The sequence below is a fragment of the Acinonyx jubatus genome, chromosome C1 (assembly GCF_027475565.1).
Source record: "Acinonyx jubatus isolate Ajub_Pintada_27869175 chromosome C1, VMU_Ajub_asm_v1.0, whole genome shotgun sequence".
Classification (NCBI taxonomy): Eukaryota; Metazoa; Chordata; class Mammalia; order Carnivora; family Felidae; genus Acinonyx; species Acinonyx jubatus.
The window spans coordinates 42164605-42178011 of NC_069381.1; the positions used below are offsets into that span (position 1 = coordinate 42164605).

Below are 13407 nucleotides of genomic sequence, written 5' to 3' on the forward strand. Positions count from 1 at the left end.
GAGCACAAGCAGGGGAGGGGAAGAGAGAGATGGAGACTGAGGATCAGAAGCAGGTTTTACACTGACAGCAGGAGCCTGATGCGGGGCTGGAACCATGATCCAACCGTGAGATCATGACCTGAGCCAAAATTTGATGCTTAACCATCCAGCCACCCAGGCACCAGGCCACCCACACACCCCTATTTGTTTCTATTTTAAATCTCTGTGGTCAGAGAATATACTTTGTATGATATGAATACTTTTTAATTACTGAGACTTACTTTTTGGCTCAGGATATGGTCTATTTTGATAAATAGTCTGTGCACTTTCATATGTATTCTGATGTTATTGGGTGGAGTGTTCTGTAAATGCTAAGTCATATTGGTTGTTAATATTGATCAAATCTTCATATCCTTACTGATTTTCCTGTCTACTTGTTCTATCAGTTATTCAGAGGGGAAGTATTGAGATCTTCTGCTAAATCTGTGGATTTGTCTATTCCTTTCAGTTCTATCAGTTTTTGTTTCATGTATTCAAGCTCTGATATTAGGTATACTAACACTTAGGATTGTTAGGTACTTGATAATTGACCCCTTCATCATTGTGAGATAATCCTCTTTATTGTAGTGTTCCTTGATCTTAGATCTATTTTGTCTGATATAAACATAGGCATTTCAGCTTTCTGTTGATTAGAATTAGAATAGTATATCTTTTCCCATCCTTTTTCCTATTTCTGTCTTTGTTTGAATTAGGCTTTTTAAAATTGAGGTGTAATTGAGATGCACAATTATATTACTTTCAGGTGTACAACATAATGGTCCGATATTTGCATATTTTGTGAAATGATCACCACAGTAAGTCTGGTTAGCGTTTGTCACCAAACTTAGTTACAAGACTTTTTTCTTATGATGAGAACTTTTAAGGACTTTTAAGATTTACAGTCTTAGCAACTTTTGAATATGCAGTAAAGTCTTATTGACTATAGTCACCATGTTGTACATTATATCTCCATGACTTTTTAATAGATTTTATTTTTAAGTAATCCCTACACCCAGCATGGGGTCTGAACTGACAACCCTGAGATCAAGAGTTGTATGCTTTACTGACTGAGCCAGCCAGGTTCCCCGCCACTGCCTCGGCCATGACTTTTTAATTTTATAACTGGAAGCTTGTACCTTTTGCCTACCCTCTGACAACTACCAGTCTGTTCTCTGTATCTGTGAGCCAGTTGTTGTTGTTTTTTGAGAATCCACATGTAAGTGAGATCATATGGTATTTGTCATTCTCTGACTTATTGCACTTAGTTTTTCATAATGCATCAAGGTCCATCCATGTTGTCATAGATGGCAAGATTTCATTCTTCTTCTTCTTCCTCCTCCTCCTCCTCTTCCTCTTTCTCCTCCTCTTTCTCCTTCTCCTTCTCCTTCAAGTAATCTCTATACCCAACTTGGGGCTCAAACTCACAAGCCTGAGATCAAGAGTTTTATGCTCCACCAACTGAGCTAGCCAGGTACCCCATGATTTCATTCTTTTTTATGGATGAATAATATTCTATTATATGTATGTGCATGTTTGTATATGTGTGTGTATACATGTATATGTGTGTGTGTGTGTGTGTGTGTATATATATGTATGTACATATGTGTGTGTGTATCTATATGTCTATATAGCCCGCATTGTCTTTATGCATTCATCTGTTGATGGGCACTTAGCACTTAGGTTGTTTGCATATCTTGGCTGTTGTAAATAATGCTGCAGTAAGCATGGGGGTGCATATATTTTTTGGAGTTAGTGTTTTTGTTTTCTTTTGATAAATACCCAGAAGTGGAACTGCGGAATCATATGGTATTTCTCTTTTTAATTTTTTGAGGAGCTGCTATATTTTTCATAGTGGCTGAAATTTACATTTGCACCTGTAGTGCACAAAGGTTCCCTTTTTCCAATACTTATTATTTCTTGTCTTTTTGATAATTGCCATTTTAACAGGTATGAGGTGATATATCAGTGTGGTTTTTGAATTAGATTTTTGTAGGCAACATATAGTTGGGTCTTGCTTTTTAACAATTTATCAGTCTCCTCTTTTTAACTGGGCTTTTTGTATCCTTTTTATTTAATGTGGCTATTGATATATAGGGTTTAAAAAATAATAGCTGAAACTAATACCTACTGGCTTCTACCAGCTTGCAAGACTCTTGCGTGATTGTGCACAACTCTTCTCATCTTTGCTTTCAGTGATTTAAATTGGCTGTAGTGGAAGTATTTACATCACAAGAATTGGCAAATGCATCAGTTATGCCTCCCCGACCCTCATGAGCCTGTTAGTAAATGTTTACTTGGACAACATTAGTTTAAAATTTTTTTAATGTTTATTTATTTTTGAGAGAGAGTACAAGCAGAGGAGGTGCAGAAACAGGCACAGACAGAATCCGAAGCAGGCTCCAGGTTCTGAGCTGTCAGCACAGGGCCCAACGTGGGGCTCAAACTCATGAACTGTGAGATCACGACCTGAGCCAAAGTCGGGCGCTTACCTGACTAAGCCACCCAGAAGCCCCAAGGACAGCACTAGTTTAAATCTACTATCTTACTATCTTGCTATTTGTTTTTTTTTTTTTGTTCAATGTCTTCTTTTTCCTGTTTTCTCTTTGTTTTCTGCTAATTGAGTTTTTTTGTGTGTGTAATTTCACTTTAGTTTTTTTTAGTTGGATTTTTTTTATTCCATAAAACTCTTGGAATACACTTTTTTAATTTATTTTTTAAATTTACATAAAAGTTAGTTAGCTATAGTGCAACAATGATTTCAGGAGTAGATTCCTTAATGCCCCTTACCCATTTAGCCCATCCCCCACTCCCACAACCCCTCCAGCAACCCTCTGTTTGTTCTCTATATTTAAGAGTCTCTTATGTTTTTGTCCCCCTCCTTGTTTTTATATTGTTTTTGTGTCCCTTCCCGCATGTTCATATGTTGTGTCTAAAAGTCCTCATATGAGTGAAGTCATATGATATTTGTCTGTCTCTGACTGACTCATTTCACTTAGCATAATACCCTCTAGTTCCATCTACGTGGTTGCAAATGGCAAGATTTCTTTCTTTTTGATTGCTGAGTAATACTCCATTGTGTGTGTGTGTGTGTGTGTGTGTGTGTGTGTGTGTGTGTGTGTGTATACCACATCTTCTGTATCCATTCATCCATCGATGGACATTTGGGCTCTTTCCATACTTTGGCTGTTGTTGATAGTGCTGCTATAAACATCGGGGTGCATGTGCCCCTTTGAAACAGCATACCTGTATCTCTTGGATAAATACCTAGTAGTGCAATTGCTGGGTCATAGGGTAGTTCTATTTTTAATTTTTTGAGGAACCTTCATACTGTGTTCCAGAGTGGCCGTACCAGTTTGCTTTCCCACCAGTAGTGCAAAAGAGATCCTCTTTCTCTGCATCCTCGTCAACATCTGTTGTTGCCTGAGTTGTTAATTTTTGTCATTCTGACAGGCGTGGGGTGGTATCTCATTGTGGTTTTGATTTGTATTTCCCTGATGATGGGTGATGTTGAGCATTTTTTAATGTGTCAGTTGGCCATCCGGATGTCTTCTTTGGAAAAGTGTCTATTCATGTCTTTTGCCCATTTCTTCACTGGATTATTTTTTGGGTTTTTTGGGTGTGGAGTTTGATAAGTTCTTTATAGATTTTGGATACTAACCCTTTATCTGATATGTCATTTGCAAATATCTTTTCCCATTCTGTTGGTTGCCTTTGAGTTTTGTTGATTGTTTCCTTCGCTGTGCAGAAGCTTTTTATCCTGATGAGGCCCCAATAGTTCATTTTTGCTTTTGTTTCCCTTGCCTCCGGAGATGTGTTGAGTAAGAAGTTGTTGCAGCCAAGATCATAGAGGTTTTTGCCTGCTTTCTCCTCGAGGATTTTGGTGGCTTCCTGTCTTACATTTAGGTCTTTCATCCATTTTGAGTTTATTTTTGTGTATGGTGTAAGAAAGTGGTCCAGGTTCATTTTTCTGCACGTTGCTATCCATTTCAGAGCATGTGCACATATGTGTTCTCTGTCTGTCTCTTTTTGTCTCCAGTTCCCTTCTCTGTGAATTCTAGATGGCTTGGTCTCTTTGAATTCTGAACTCTGTTTCTTCAACTTAGGAAGATTGCTGGACTCCATGTTACTCCTCCCTGTTCTTTCCAAGTAGCAATCTGGGGAAAATCATAATGCTCATCTTATTTGTTTTCCTTCTCTTAGAGATCTCTATGCTGTGCTTTATACTTGTACATTGAAAATTGTTGCTTTATATATTTTGTCCAAACTTTTAGATGGTTAAGCTAGAAGGATAAATATGTTTTCTGTAATCCATCTTGTCTAGAAGCAGAAGTTATATATCATTGTTTTAATTAGCACCCCTTTTTTACTTAGCAGTGAACATTTTCTCTTTAAAAAAAACTTTTTTTAATTTTATTTTTTATTTTTAAAAATTTACATCCAAATTATTTAGCACTTAGTGCAACAATAATTTCAGGAGTAGATTCCTTAGTGCCCCTTACCCATTTAGCCCATCCCCCCTCCCACAACCCCTCCAGCAACCCTCTCTTTGTTCTCCATATTTAAGAGTCTCTTATGTTTTTTTTAAAAATTTTTTTTAATGTTTATTTATTTTTGAGACAGAGAGAGACAGAGCATGAATGGGGGAGGGGCAGAGAGAGAGGGAGACACAGAATCAGATGCAGGCTCCAGGCTCTGAGCCATCAGCCCAGAGCCTGATGTGGGGCTCGAACTCACGAACCGTGAGATCGTGACCTGAGCTGAAGTCGGACGCTCAACCGACAGAGCCTGAGCCACCCAGGCGCCCCAAGAGTCTCTTATGTTTTATCTCCCTCCCTGTTTTTATATTATTTTGCTTCCCTTCCCTTATATTCATCTGTTCTGTGTCTTAAAGTCCTCATATGAGTGAAGTCATATGATACTTGTCTTTCTCTGACTAATTTCACTTAGCATAATACCTTCTAGTTCCATCCACGTAGTTGTAAATGGCAAGATTTCATTCTTTTTGATGCCGAGTAATACTCTATTGTATATATATACCACATTTTCTTTATCCATTCATCCATCGATGGACATTTGGGCTCTTTCCATACTCTGGCTGCTGTTGATAGTGCTGCTATAAACATTGGGGTGCATGTGCCCCTTTGAAACAGCACACCTGTATTCCTTGCATAAATGCCTAGTAGTGCAATTGCTGAGTCATAGGGTAGTTCTATTTTTAATTTTTTGAGGAACCTTCATACTGTGTTCCAGAGAGGCTGCACCAGCTTGCATTCCCAAAAAACTTTTTTTTCTTAATGTTTATTTTTGAGAGGGAGAGAGAGAGAGGGTGCAGGGGAGGAGCAGAGAGGGAGAAAGAGAATCCAAAGTGGACTCTGTGCTGACAGCAGAGAACCTGATTTGGGGCTTGAACTCATGAACCATGAGATCATGACCTGAGCTGAAGTCAGATGCTTAACTGACTGAGCCATCCAGGGGCCCCTTCTCTTTGTTTTTAAAAATTTCTTTAGAACTCTTATTTTTAAGATTTCTGTGTTCAGAGATTCACAAGACCCATTTCTATCAAAACGTCATTTGGATTGTCAAGTGTTTATCATGTCTAACTAAATAATTTTCTTTCTTTAGGCCTATATTTTTTCTTTTTTTTCCTCAATGTTTATTTTTGAAAGAGAGAGAGAGACAGAGCATGAGCAGGGGAGGGGCAGAGAGAGAGGGAGACACAGACTCCGAAGCAGGCTTCAGGCTCTGAGATGTCAGTACGGAGCCCGATGTGGGGCTCAAACTTACAGACCGCGAGGTCATGACCTGAGCCGAAGTCAGATGCTTAACCCACTGAGCCACCCAGGCACCCCTATATTTTCTTAATCAAAGAGAAGGGCTTAGCAGTATTCCCTTTGGAACTCCTTGTGGACCAAAAAATAATCCTCATTTATTCATTCAACAAGTATAGAATGTTTGCTGTGTGGCAGGCCATATGCTAGTCATTGGGTATATGTGCAAAGGTGTATGAAAAAAGATTCCTGCCTTCAGGGAGTTCATGGTCTAGCAGGGAAACTGAGAAGAAACTGTTAGCTTTCCCTAGTGAAATATTTGTGGTAGTAACTATGTTCTTATATTGTAGAACTAGGAAACAAAGGTGATTACACTCTCTGAGGTGATTACACTCTTTATCTTAGCCCTAATTCACTTCTTTTCTCAAAAACCCAAGCATGCTTCTGCCTTAAGATCTTTTTGGTTGCTGTTCTCTCTGCCTAGAATGCTCCTTTCCCAAGGTTACCCAAATAACTTACTCCTTACTGCTTCACATTCTTGCTCAAATATCGTTTTGTCAATGAGACCTTCCTTGTCTATTGTGTATAAAATAGCACTTCCTAGGGGTGCCTTGTGGCTCAGATGGTTGAGTGTCCGGCTTCGGCTCAGGTGACGATCTCACTGTTTGTGAGTTTGAGCCCCACATTGGGGTCTATGCTGATAGCTCAGAGCCTGGAGCCTGCTTCGGATTCTGTGTCTCCCTCTCTCTCTGCTCCTCCCCTGCTCACCCCGCTCACACTCTGTCTCTCTCAAAAATAAATAAAACAAACAAAAAAAATTAAAGTAGCACTTCCTACGTTCAGTTTTGTCCCCTTACTTGAATTTGTTTTTCTTTACAGCATTATTATTTATGTTTTAATTTAGTTTTATCTTCATCACCTTTTGTCCCCTCCCTGCCTCAGTTGTAAATGCCAGATGAGCAGAGCATACTACCTTGAGTAGTATGGGTACATATTGGATTCTTTATAAATACTTCATGAAAAAATTAACACCTCACTTGATTATTTTTCCTTTCCATGTTTCCCTGCAAAGTATTTCCTGACTGACTTTATTCACATTGCTTATTTTTGGTTTACTATGGCTTAAAATAAGCAGACGTCTTAAGTAACACTGTAATAGTTGAAAGAGACACTTAGCATGTCAAATACTTATTTCTTTCTCCCCTCTCTTAGACTTCACAAAGGACCAATCCAGTTGATAAGCATCTTGAGGTCCTGATAAAAAAATACGGATTGTGTGCCAAACCAGTTGCTCCTCAGATGTTTGGGTTTGCTGGAAAAGAACACATGGAAAAATATGGTATGTTAAAAACATTTTAAGGCCTATTGATAGTTATATGCATGTGAAGAGAAACAATAGGAATTTATTTAGGAACTGTGGAAAATATCAGGATCTATAAAATATAAAGTGGTTTTTGAATTAAATTGAAGAAATAGTTCATGTAGGATTTAATTGTAGAGAAGGTATTTATGTATAGGATATCATATGGGAGGTACCTAGAATGTTCCATACCAAGAAATTGAAATAGGAAAAGTAACATAAGTCTTGTCCCCTATAATCATGAATTATAAATTGAGGTGTATCCATTCTGAATATGACGAGACTTAAAGCTTGCTCTTGGTAATAGGTTTATATAGCCAAATTTTATTCTTAGTGCTTGAATTCATCAAGAGTCCATCATTGGTCATTTGTAATGTTTTATGAGGATTAAATTTCATAGTTGATTTGCATTTTGTAGGTAAACATCCTAATTTTTTGACTGATAATCAATGATTGGCTTGCCTTAGCCAGTTAGTTAAAGCATGGGATAGTACAGATAGGATTTTTTAAAAAAATTTTTTAACATTTTATTTTTTATTTTTGAGACAGAGAGAGACAGAGCATGAACGGGGGAGGGGCAGAGAGAGAGGGAGACACAGAATCTGAAGCAGGCTCCAGGCTCTGAGCCATCAGCCCAGAGCCCTACACGGGGCTCGAACTCACAGACTGCGAGATCGTGACCTGAGCTGAAGTCGGACACTTAACCGACTGAGCCACCCAGGCGCCCCTAGGATTTTTTTTTTTTTTAATGGTATGACCCTGAACCAGTGCCTTGCTATGTACTATGAGATAAGAAAGTAAGTAATCCTACATGAAGTTCAGCTTTCTTATTCTTTGCAGGAAAAATATCCCAGGTTATTTGATAGCCAAAATCAAATAATTAGAAAGGAAAAAAATTTTCAAGGAAGAATGGTGGGAAGAACATTGCCAGTTTTGGGCCATGAGAATTTTGTTTGTTTGTTTGTTTATTTATTTATTTATTTTTATTAAAAAAATTTTTTTTAATGTTGACTCATTTCTGAGACACAGAGCATGAGCAGGGGAGGGGTAGAGAGAAAGACACAGAATCCAAAGCAGGCTCCAGGCTCTGAGCTGTCAGCACAGAGCCCAACATGGGGCTCGAACTCACAAACTCCAAGATCATGACCTGAGCCGAAGGCAGACGCTCAACCTAGTGAGCCACCCAAGCACCCTGAGAATTTTCTTTCTTAATGCTATTTCCTGCATTTTAAAACTCAGTCTGTTCCATTCTGGCTTCCCTCCTTTCGCAAGGCTACTATTGAGCACCATGTTGCCATATCTAGTAAATATTTTTTAATCCTAATTTAATAGACCTTAACACCATTAATCCCTTTTGACTATTTCCTTCTTGAAACATACTCTTCTCTAGGCTTTTGTGACACCCCATTCTCCTGGTTTTCCTTACCTCTTTGGCTATTCCTTATCTATTTCTTTTTCAATTAAATAATTCATTTAAAATATTATTTGGGCTGTCATTATATTCTAGGCACTGCTCTAGGCATTGGATACATCGGTATATCAGTTTGCTATTGCTTTGTAATAAACCATGCCAAAACTCAGTGATTTTAAACAATAATTATTTTTTACAAGTTAGGAGATTGACTAGGAATCAGCTCATCTAAGCTGAACTCAGCTTTTCTTGTTTGGGTTAATCATATGACTATAGGATGACTGGAGGCTCTGTTCTACTCTTGTTTGGGTCATATATCTTTCTTCCTCCTGGGACCAGAGAGCCAGCCCTGGCATGTCCTTTTCATGGTGACAGCAGGAGGACAAGAGAGTAATCTGCAGCATGTAAAGCCTTGTGAGACTTCAGCTGTTGACCAAAGCAAGTTACATTGCAAACTTGGAATCAAGGGATAGGGAAATATATTCCACTTCTTTTGTTGTAGGAAACTGCAAAGTAAGACCTCAAAGGACGTTTAAGAGGGAAAAAGAATTAAGTATTTTAGTATATTCATTCATAAGCTATAAATAAGCAGATGAAATATGAAGTCTTTGCTTACATTTCTAGTGCGGGAGAGATATTAACACATGAAAAAAATGAAGATAATTTCAGGTAGTTATTAGTCTTGTGAAGAAAAAAAACAAGGGTGGGGTGAGGAAGGCAAACTTAGGGCAGTCAGTGATGGCTTCTATACTTACATAACCAGGTGGCATCTTGGATATCTGCTTGTATATTTAATAGGCATCTCAATTTAACATGTTCAAATGCAAACTCTTCTCTTCTCCCATAATTTTAAACTTGTTCCTCCTCTAGTTTTCCTCATCTCAGTAAGTGGCACTTCCATTTATTCAGATGTTCAAGGCAGAAACATGAGTCATCTTTGACACTTCTCCCTTCTTATTCTTCTTATTCCAGTCCCTCCAGTCCCATTATATCCTATCATTTCTACCTGCAGACTCTAAAACAAAAACTCCAGACTCCTTCCAGTTCCTTTTATTACCACAGCTCTTAACCCTAGACCAGAGTTTTTCAAACTGTGGGTTGTGACCTGCTAGGAAATGATGGGATCAGCTTAGTGGGTTGAACCCAGCATTTTTTAAAAATCAAAAAAATTTGTCATTGATGGGTATTATAACTCAATACAGAGAAGTACACAAAACATAAATATACAGGTGGTGCATGGGTGGCTCAGTTGCTTAAGCAACTTGATTCTGGCTCATGTCCTAATCTCACAGTTGTGAAATCAGGCCCCAAGTTGGGCTCTGTGTTGAGTGTGTAGCCTGCTTGGGATTCTCTCTCTTTCCTCTCTCTGTCCCTCCCCTGCTCATTCTCTACCCCCACTCTCAAAAATAAATAAATAAACTTCAAATTCAGTTGGTTGAATGTCTGACTCTTGATTTTGGCTCAGGTCTTGATCCTAGAGTTGTGGAATCAAGTCCTTCAGACTCTGTGATCCTGCTTGAGATTCTCTCTCTCCTTCTCCCTCTCCCCCTCCCTCTCCCCCTCCCCTGTCTGCACACACACACACACTCTCTCTCTCAAAATAAATAAACATTTAAAAAAAGATAAAGATAAGTTTTCTTCTACCTTGGGTCCCTTCTGAAACAGCTGAGGGACAACATTCTTAAGCTTCTTGATTCTTTGATTGAGAGGATTTGTGAGGCACAACCTTTTTTTTCTTTAGAGGGCTTTTTGTCTGTTTGAACTATATTCTGAGGCGTCACTTTTGATATTTCTGAGATCATAGCAAAAGATTTGTCATACCTTGGGCTTCATCCTTGTACCATTTTTTACAAGCAGTGCCCTGGATTTGATCTTTGCTCAAAGACTGTTACTTAATTTTAGCATCTTTTCCCACTTTGAGAGGCTTGAACTTTCAATGTCATCAGGTCCTGAATTCTTTTTCTTTAACAGCCCTTTCTTCAGTATAGCAGTATAGATTTTTACTATAAATAGCAAGAAGAAATCATGTGGCACCTTCAATATTTTGGTTATTATCTGATTTTCACATAACTGCAGATAATAGTGTTACTATAGTGTCAGCAAGCATTGCAGCAAGGATCTCCTTTCCTCTGTTCCTCAGTAAGGTTTTTATCATTTTGTAAACCCTCACCAACAGCATCCTCACAGGATCTGGAAGCTTCTACTAATAGTTTCTTTAAGGCACTTTATTTAGGCTTTCACTAGCAGTTTCCTTAAAACCCACTTCCTTGTTCCAAAGCCATTCATGTATTTTACATTTTTGTTTAGTGTAACCTCAGTTCCAGTATATTAGTCTGCTTGGGTGCCGTAACAAAATACCGTAGATTGGGTGGCTCAAACAACAAAAATTAATTTCTCACAGTTCTGGAGGCTGGGAAGTCCGAGATCAAGGTACAAGATAGATTTTATTCTGAGGCCTCTTCTCTTGGTTTGTAGGTGGCTGCCCTTCCATGTGTACTCACCTGACCTCTTTTGTGCAGGTGCAAAGAGAGAGAATGAGAATGAGAATGAGAATGAGAGAGAGAGAATGAGACAGAGAGAGAAGGAAACATCTTTCTCTTCTCCTTCTTGAGTATTGTTTTTCTTTTTTCTTTTTCTTTTCTACATTTATTTATTTTTGAGAGACAGAGAGACAGAGCACAAGTGGGGATGGGCAGAGAGAGAAAGAGACAGAATCCGAAGCAGGCTTCAGGCTCTGAGCTGTCAGCACAGAGCCTGACGCGGGGCTCAAACTCACAAACCATGAGATCGTGACCTGAGCCGAAGTTGGACGCTCAACCAACTGAGCCACCCAGGCGCCCCTTAAGAGTATTGTAAGGGCACTAATCTGTCATGGGGACCTCACTCTCATGACCTCACTACCCTGATTACCTCCCAGTAGTCCTGTTTCCAAATATTATCACATTGGGGTTTAGGGCTTCAACATATGATTTTTGTCAGGGACACAGCCTGTAGCATTTAGGTACTAAAATATGTATTCATTATTTGTTATTGTAAAACAATGAGACTCTGTATTTTAAAAAATAATTTCTTGTTGTTTTCATTCCCATTGTCCTGGCCTTCTTTCATTGTCTTCAGTAAACCAAACTGTTTTCTGCCTCAGAGTCTTATATTCCCTTTGGCTACAGTGCTATTTACTCCATTCTTTCAAGATTGGCTGTCCTCATCCATTAGGTCTTAAAAAAATCCTGTCTCATATCTCCAACACTTTACAAAGGTATCTCCACTTGGATGTCTATAATAGGCATTTCAACTTTAATAGGTCTAAAACTGAAGTCCTAATTCTTTCTCTGAACTCCCCCCTTCTCCTCTGTTCCTCCTGAAGATTTCCCCTTTCAATACATGGTAACTCCATCTTTCTAGGACATTTGGCCAAAAACCATGGGGCTGTTCTTGATTCTGCTTGAACTTGACAGTATGAGTATATTGGCAAACCTTTTCACTCATTTCTCAGTAAACATCTCTCACCCTTTCTACCACTTCTACTGTAGTGCAGGTCACCCTAATTTCTCATCTGGATTATAGGAGTCCTGTTTTGTTTTTGGTTTTTTGCCTCTTCTTGTGTATCTCTGCAGTCAGTTCTTTACTTTATAGCCAGAGCAGTGTTGTTGTTGTTGTTTTTGTGGTTTGTTTGTTTGTTTGTTGTTTTTTAATTCAAGAATTGCCATTCAAATCAGTATTTAATTTTATTGATGTGTATGAGACCAAGTGTCCCTTGCTGTCACAGGAGTATAACAAACAGGTATAGTTAAGAAACAACTTTATTTTGAGCAGGGGGAGTGACAACACGGCACTTAACAGCTATATCCTATATCAGCTATATCAGCACTTAACAGTCTAAACCCTGCTTCAGTGCAATGTGTTTAAAATATAAGCCAGATGAGTTCACTCCTCTGCTCAAACTCTCCATATGTTCTTATCATACTCAGATTGAAGCTTAGACGTCTTATTGTGGCCTACAAACTTCTGCACGATCTGCTCCCCCACCCTCATTAGTGTTCTGACCTCATCTGTTACCATTTTTTCTTTCACCACTCTACTCCAGCCACATTATCCTTTCTGTTTTTGAAAACAGTGAACACATTCCTGCTTGAGGCAGGGCCTTGCTGTTTCCACTTCTGGAATGCTTTACCCTAAGATATCATTGGTGCTAGCTCCTTTATTTCCATCAGGTCTTTGCTTAAAAGTTGTCATCTGCTTCTTTGATCACCCTCTTTCCTGGAACTCCCTATCCTCTGTGTCTCCTCTTGAATTATTTTATATAACACTTATAAAACCTGGCATATATATTTTTTCTTACTGCTTGTCTCCTCCAACTAGCATCTAAGTTCCATAAGGCCACTCACTTTTGTTTTATTCCCTGTTCATTTCTTGTTACCTAGAACAGTGCCTGGCACAAAGCAGGTATTCTATAATTAATTATTCTACAAAGAAAGACTGTCCTTGGCCATTCAAATTGAAGCAGGTCCCTCCTGTTATTCTCATTCATAGATAGCCCCCAATTGCTTTCCTTCATAGCATTTAGCACTATTTATATTCATATATATACAAACGTGTGTGTGTGTTTGTGTGTGTGTAGTTTTACTTGTTTAATTTTTGTCTTCCTCATTATTTTGTAAACTCCATGAAAGCAGGATCCATGTCTGTTTTGTTTACTTTCAATATATCCAGCCTAGCACAGTGCTTGGCATGTAATCTAGATAGAAGAACGTTGTTGTTTTTTTCCCCTTTCTCTTCTACAGCCCTACCATATGTAAATAATAAATATTTGTGTGTTTTTCTTTTAAAGGACATGTTTATTCAGTGTCATG

At 38.5% G+C, this 13407-nt stretch overlaps 1 protein-coding gene and 1 non-coding gene across 2 annotated transcripts in view; one reads left to right on the plus strand and one right to left on the minus strand.

The window, feature by feature from the left end:
* SCP2 (sterol carrier protein 2) overlaps positions 1 to 13407 on the plus strand; it is a 125403-nt gene that overhangs the window by 21189 nt on the left and 90807 nt on the right. Inside the window, exon 6 of the mRNA XM_053214050.1 lies at positions 6975 to 7125. Within this exon, the coding sequence (XP_053070025.1) occupies positions 7086 to 7125 (40 nt within the window). The 5' untranslated portion in view covers positions 6975 to 7085. The remainder of the gene's footprint in view (positions 1 to 6974; positions 7126 to 13407) is intronic.
* Positions 12291 to 12416, minus strand: LOC113599666 (small nucleolar RNA SNORA63). Its single transcript, XR_003420581.1, has one exon. It is a non-coding gene; the product is annotated as a small nucleolar RNA SNORA63 (small nucleolar RNA).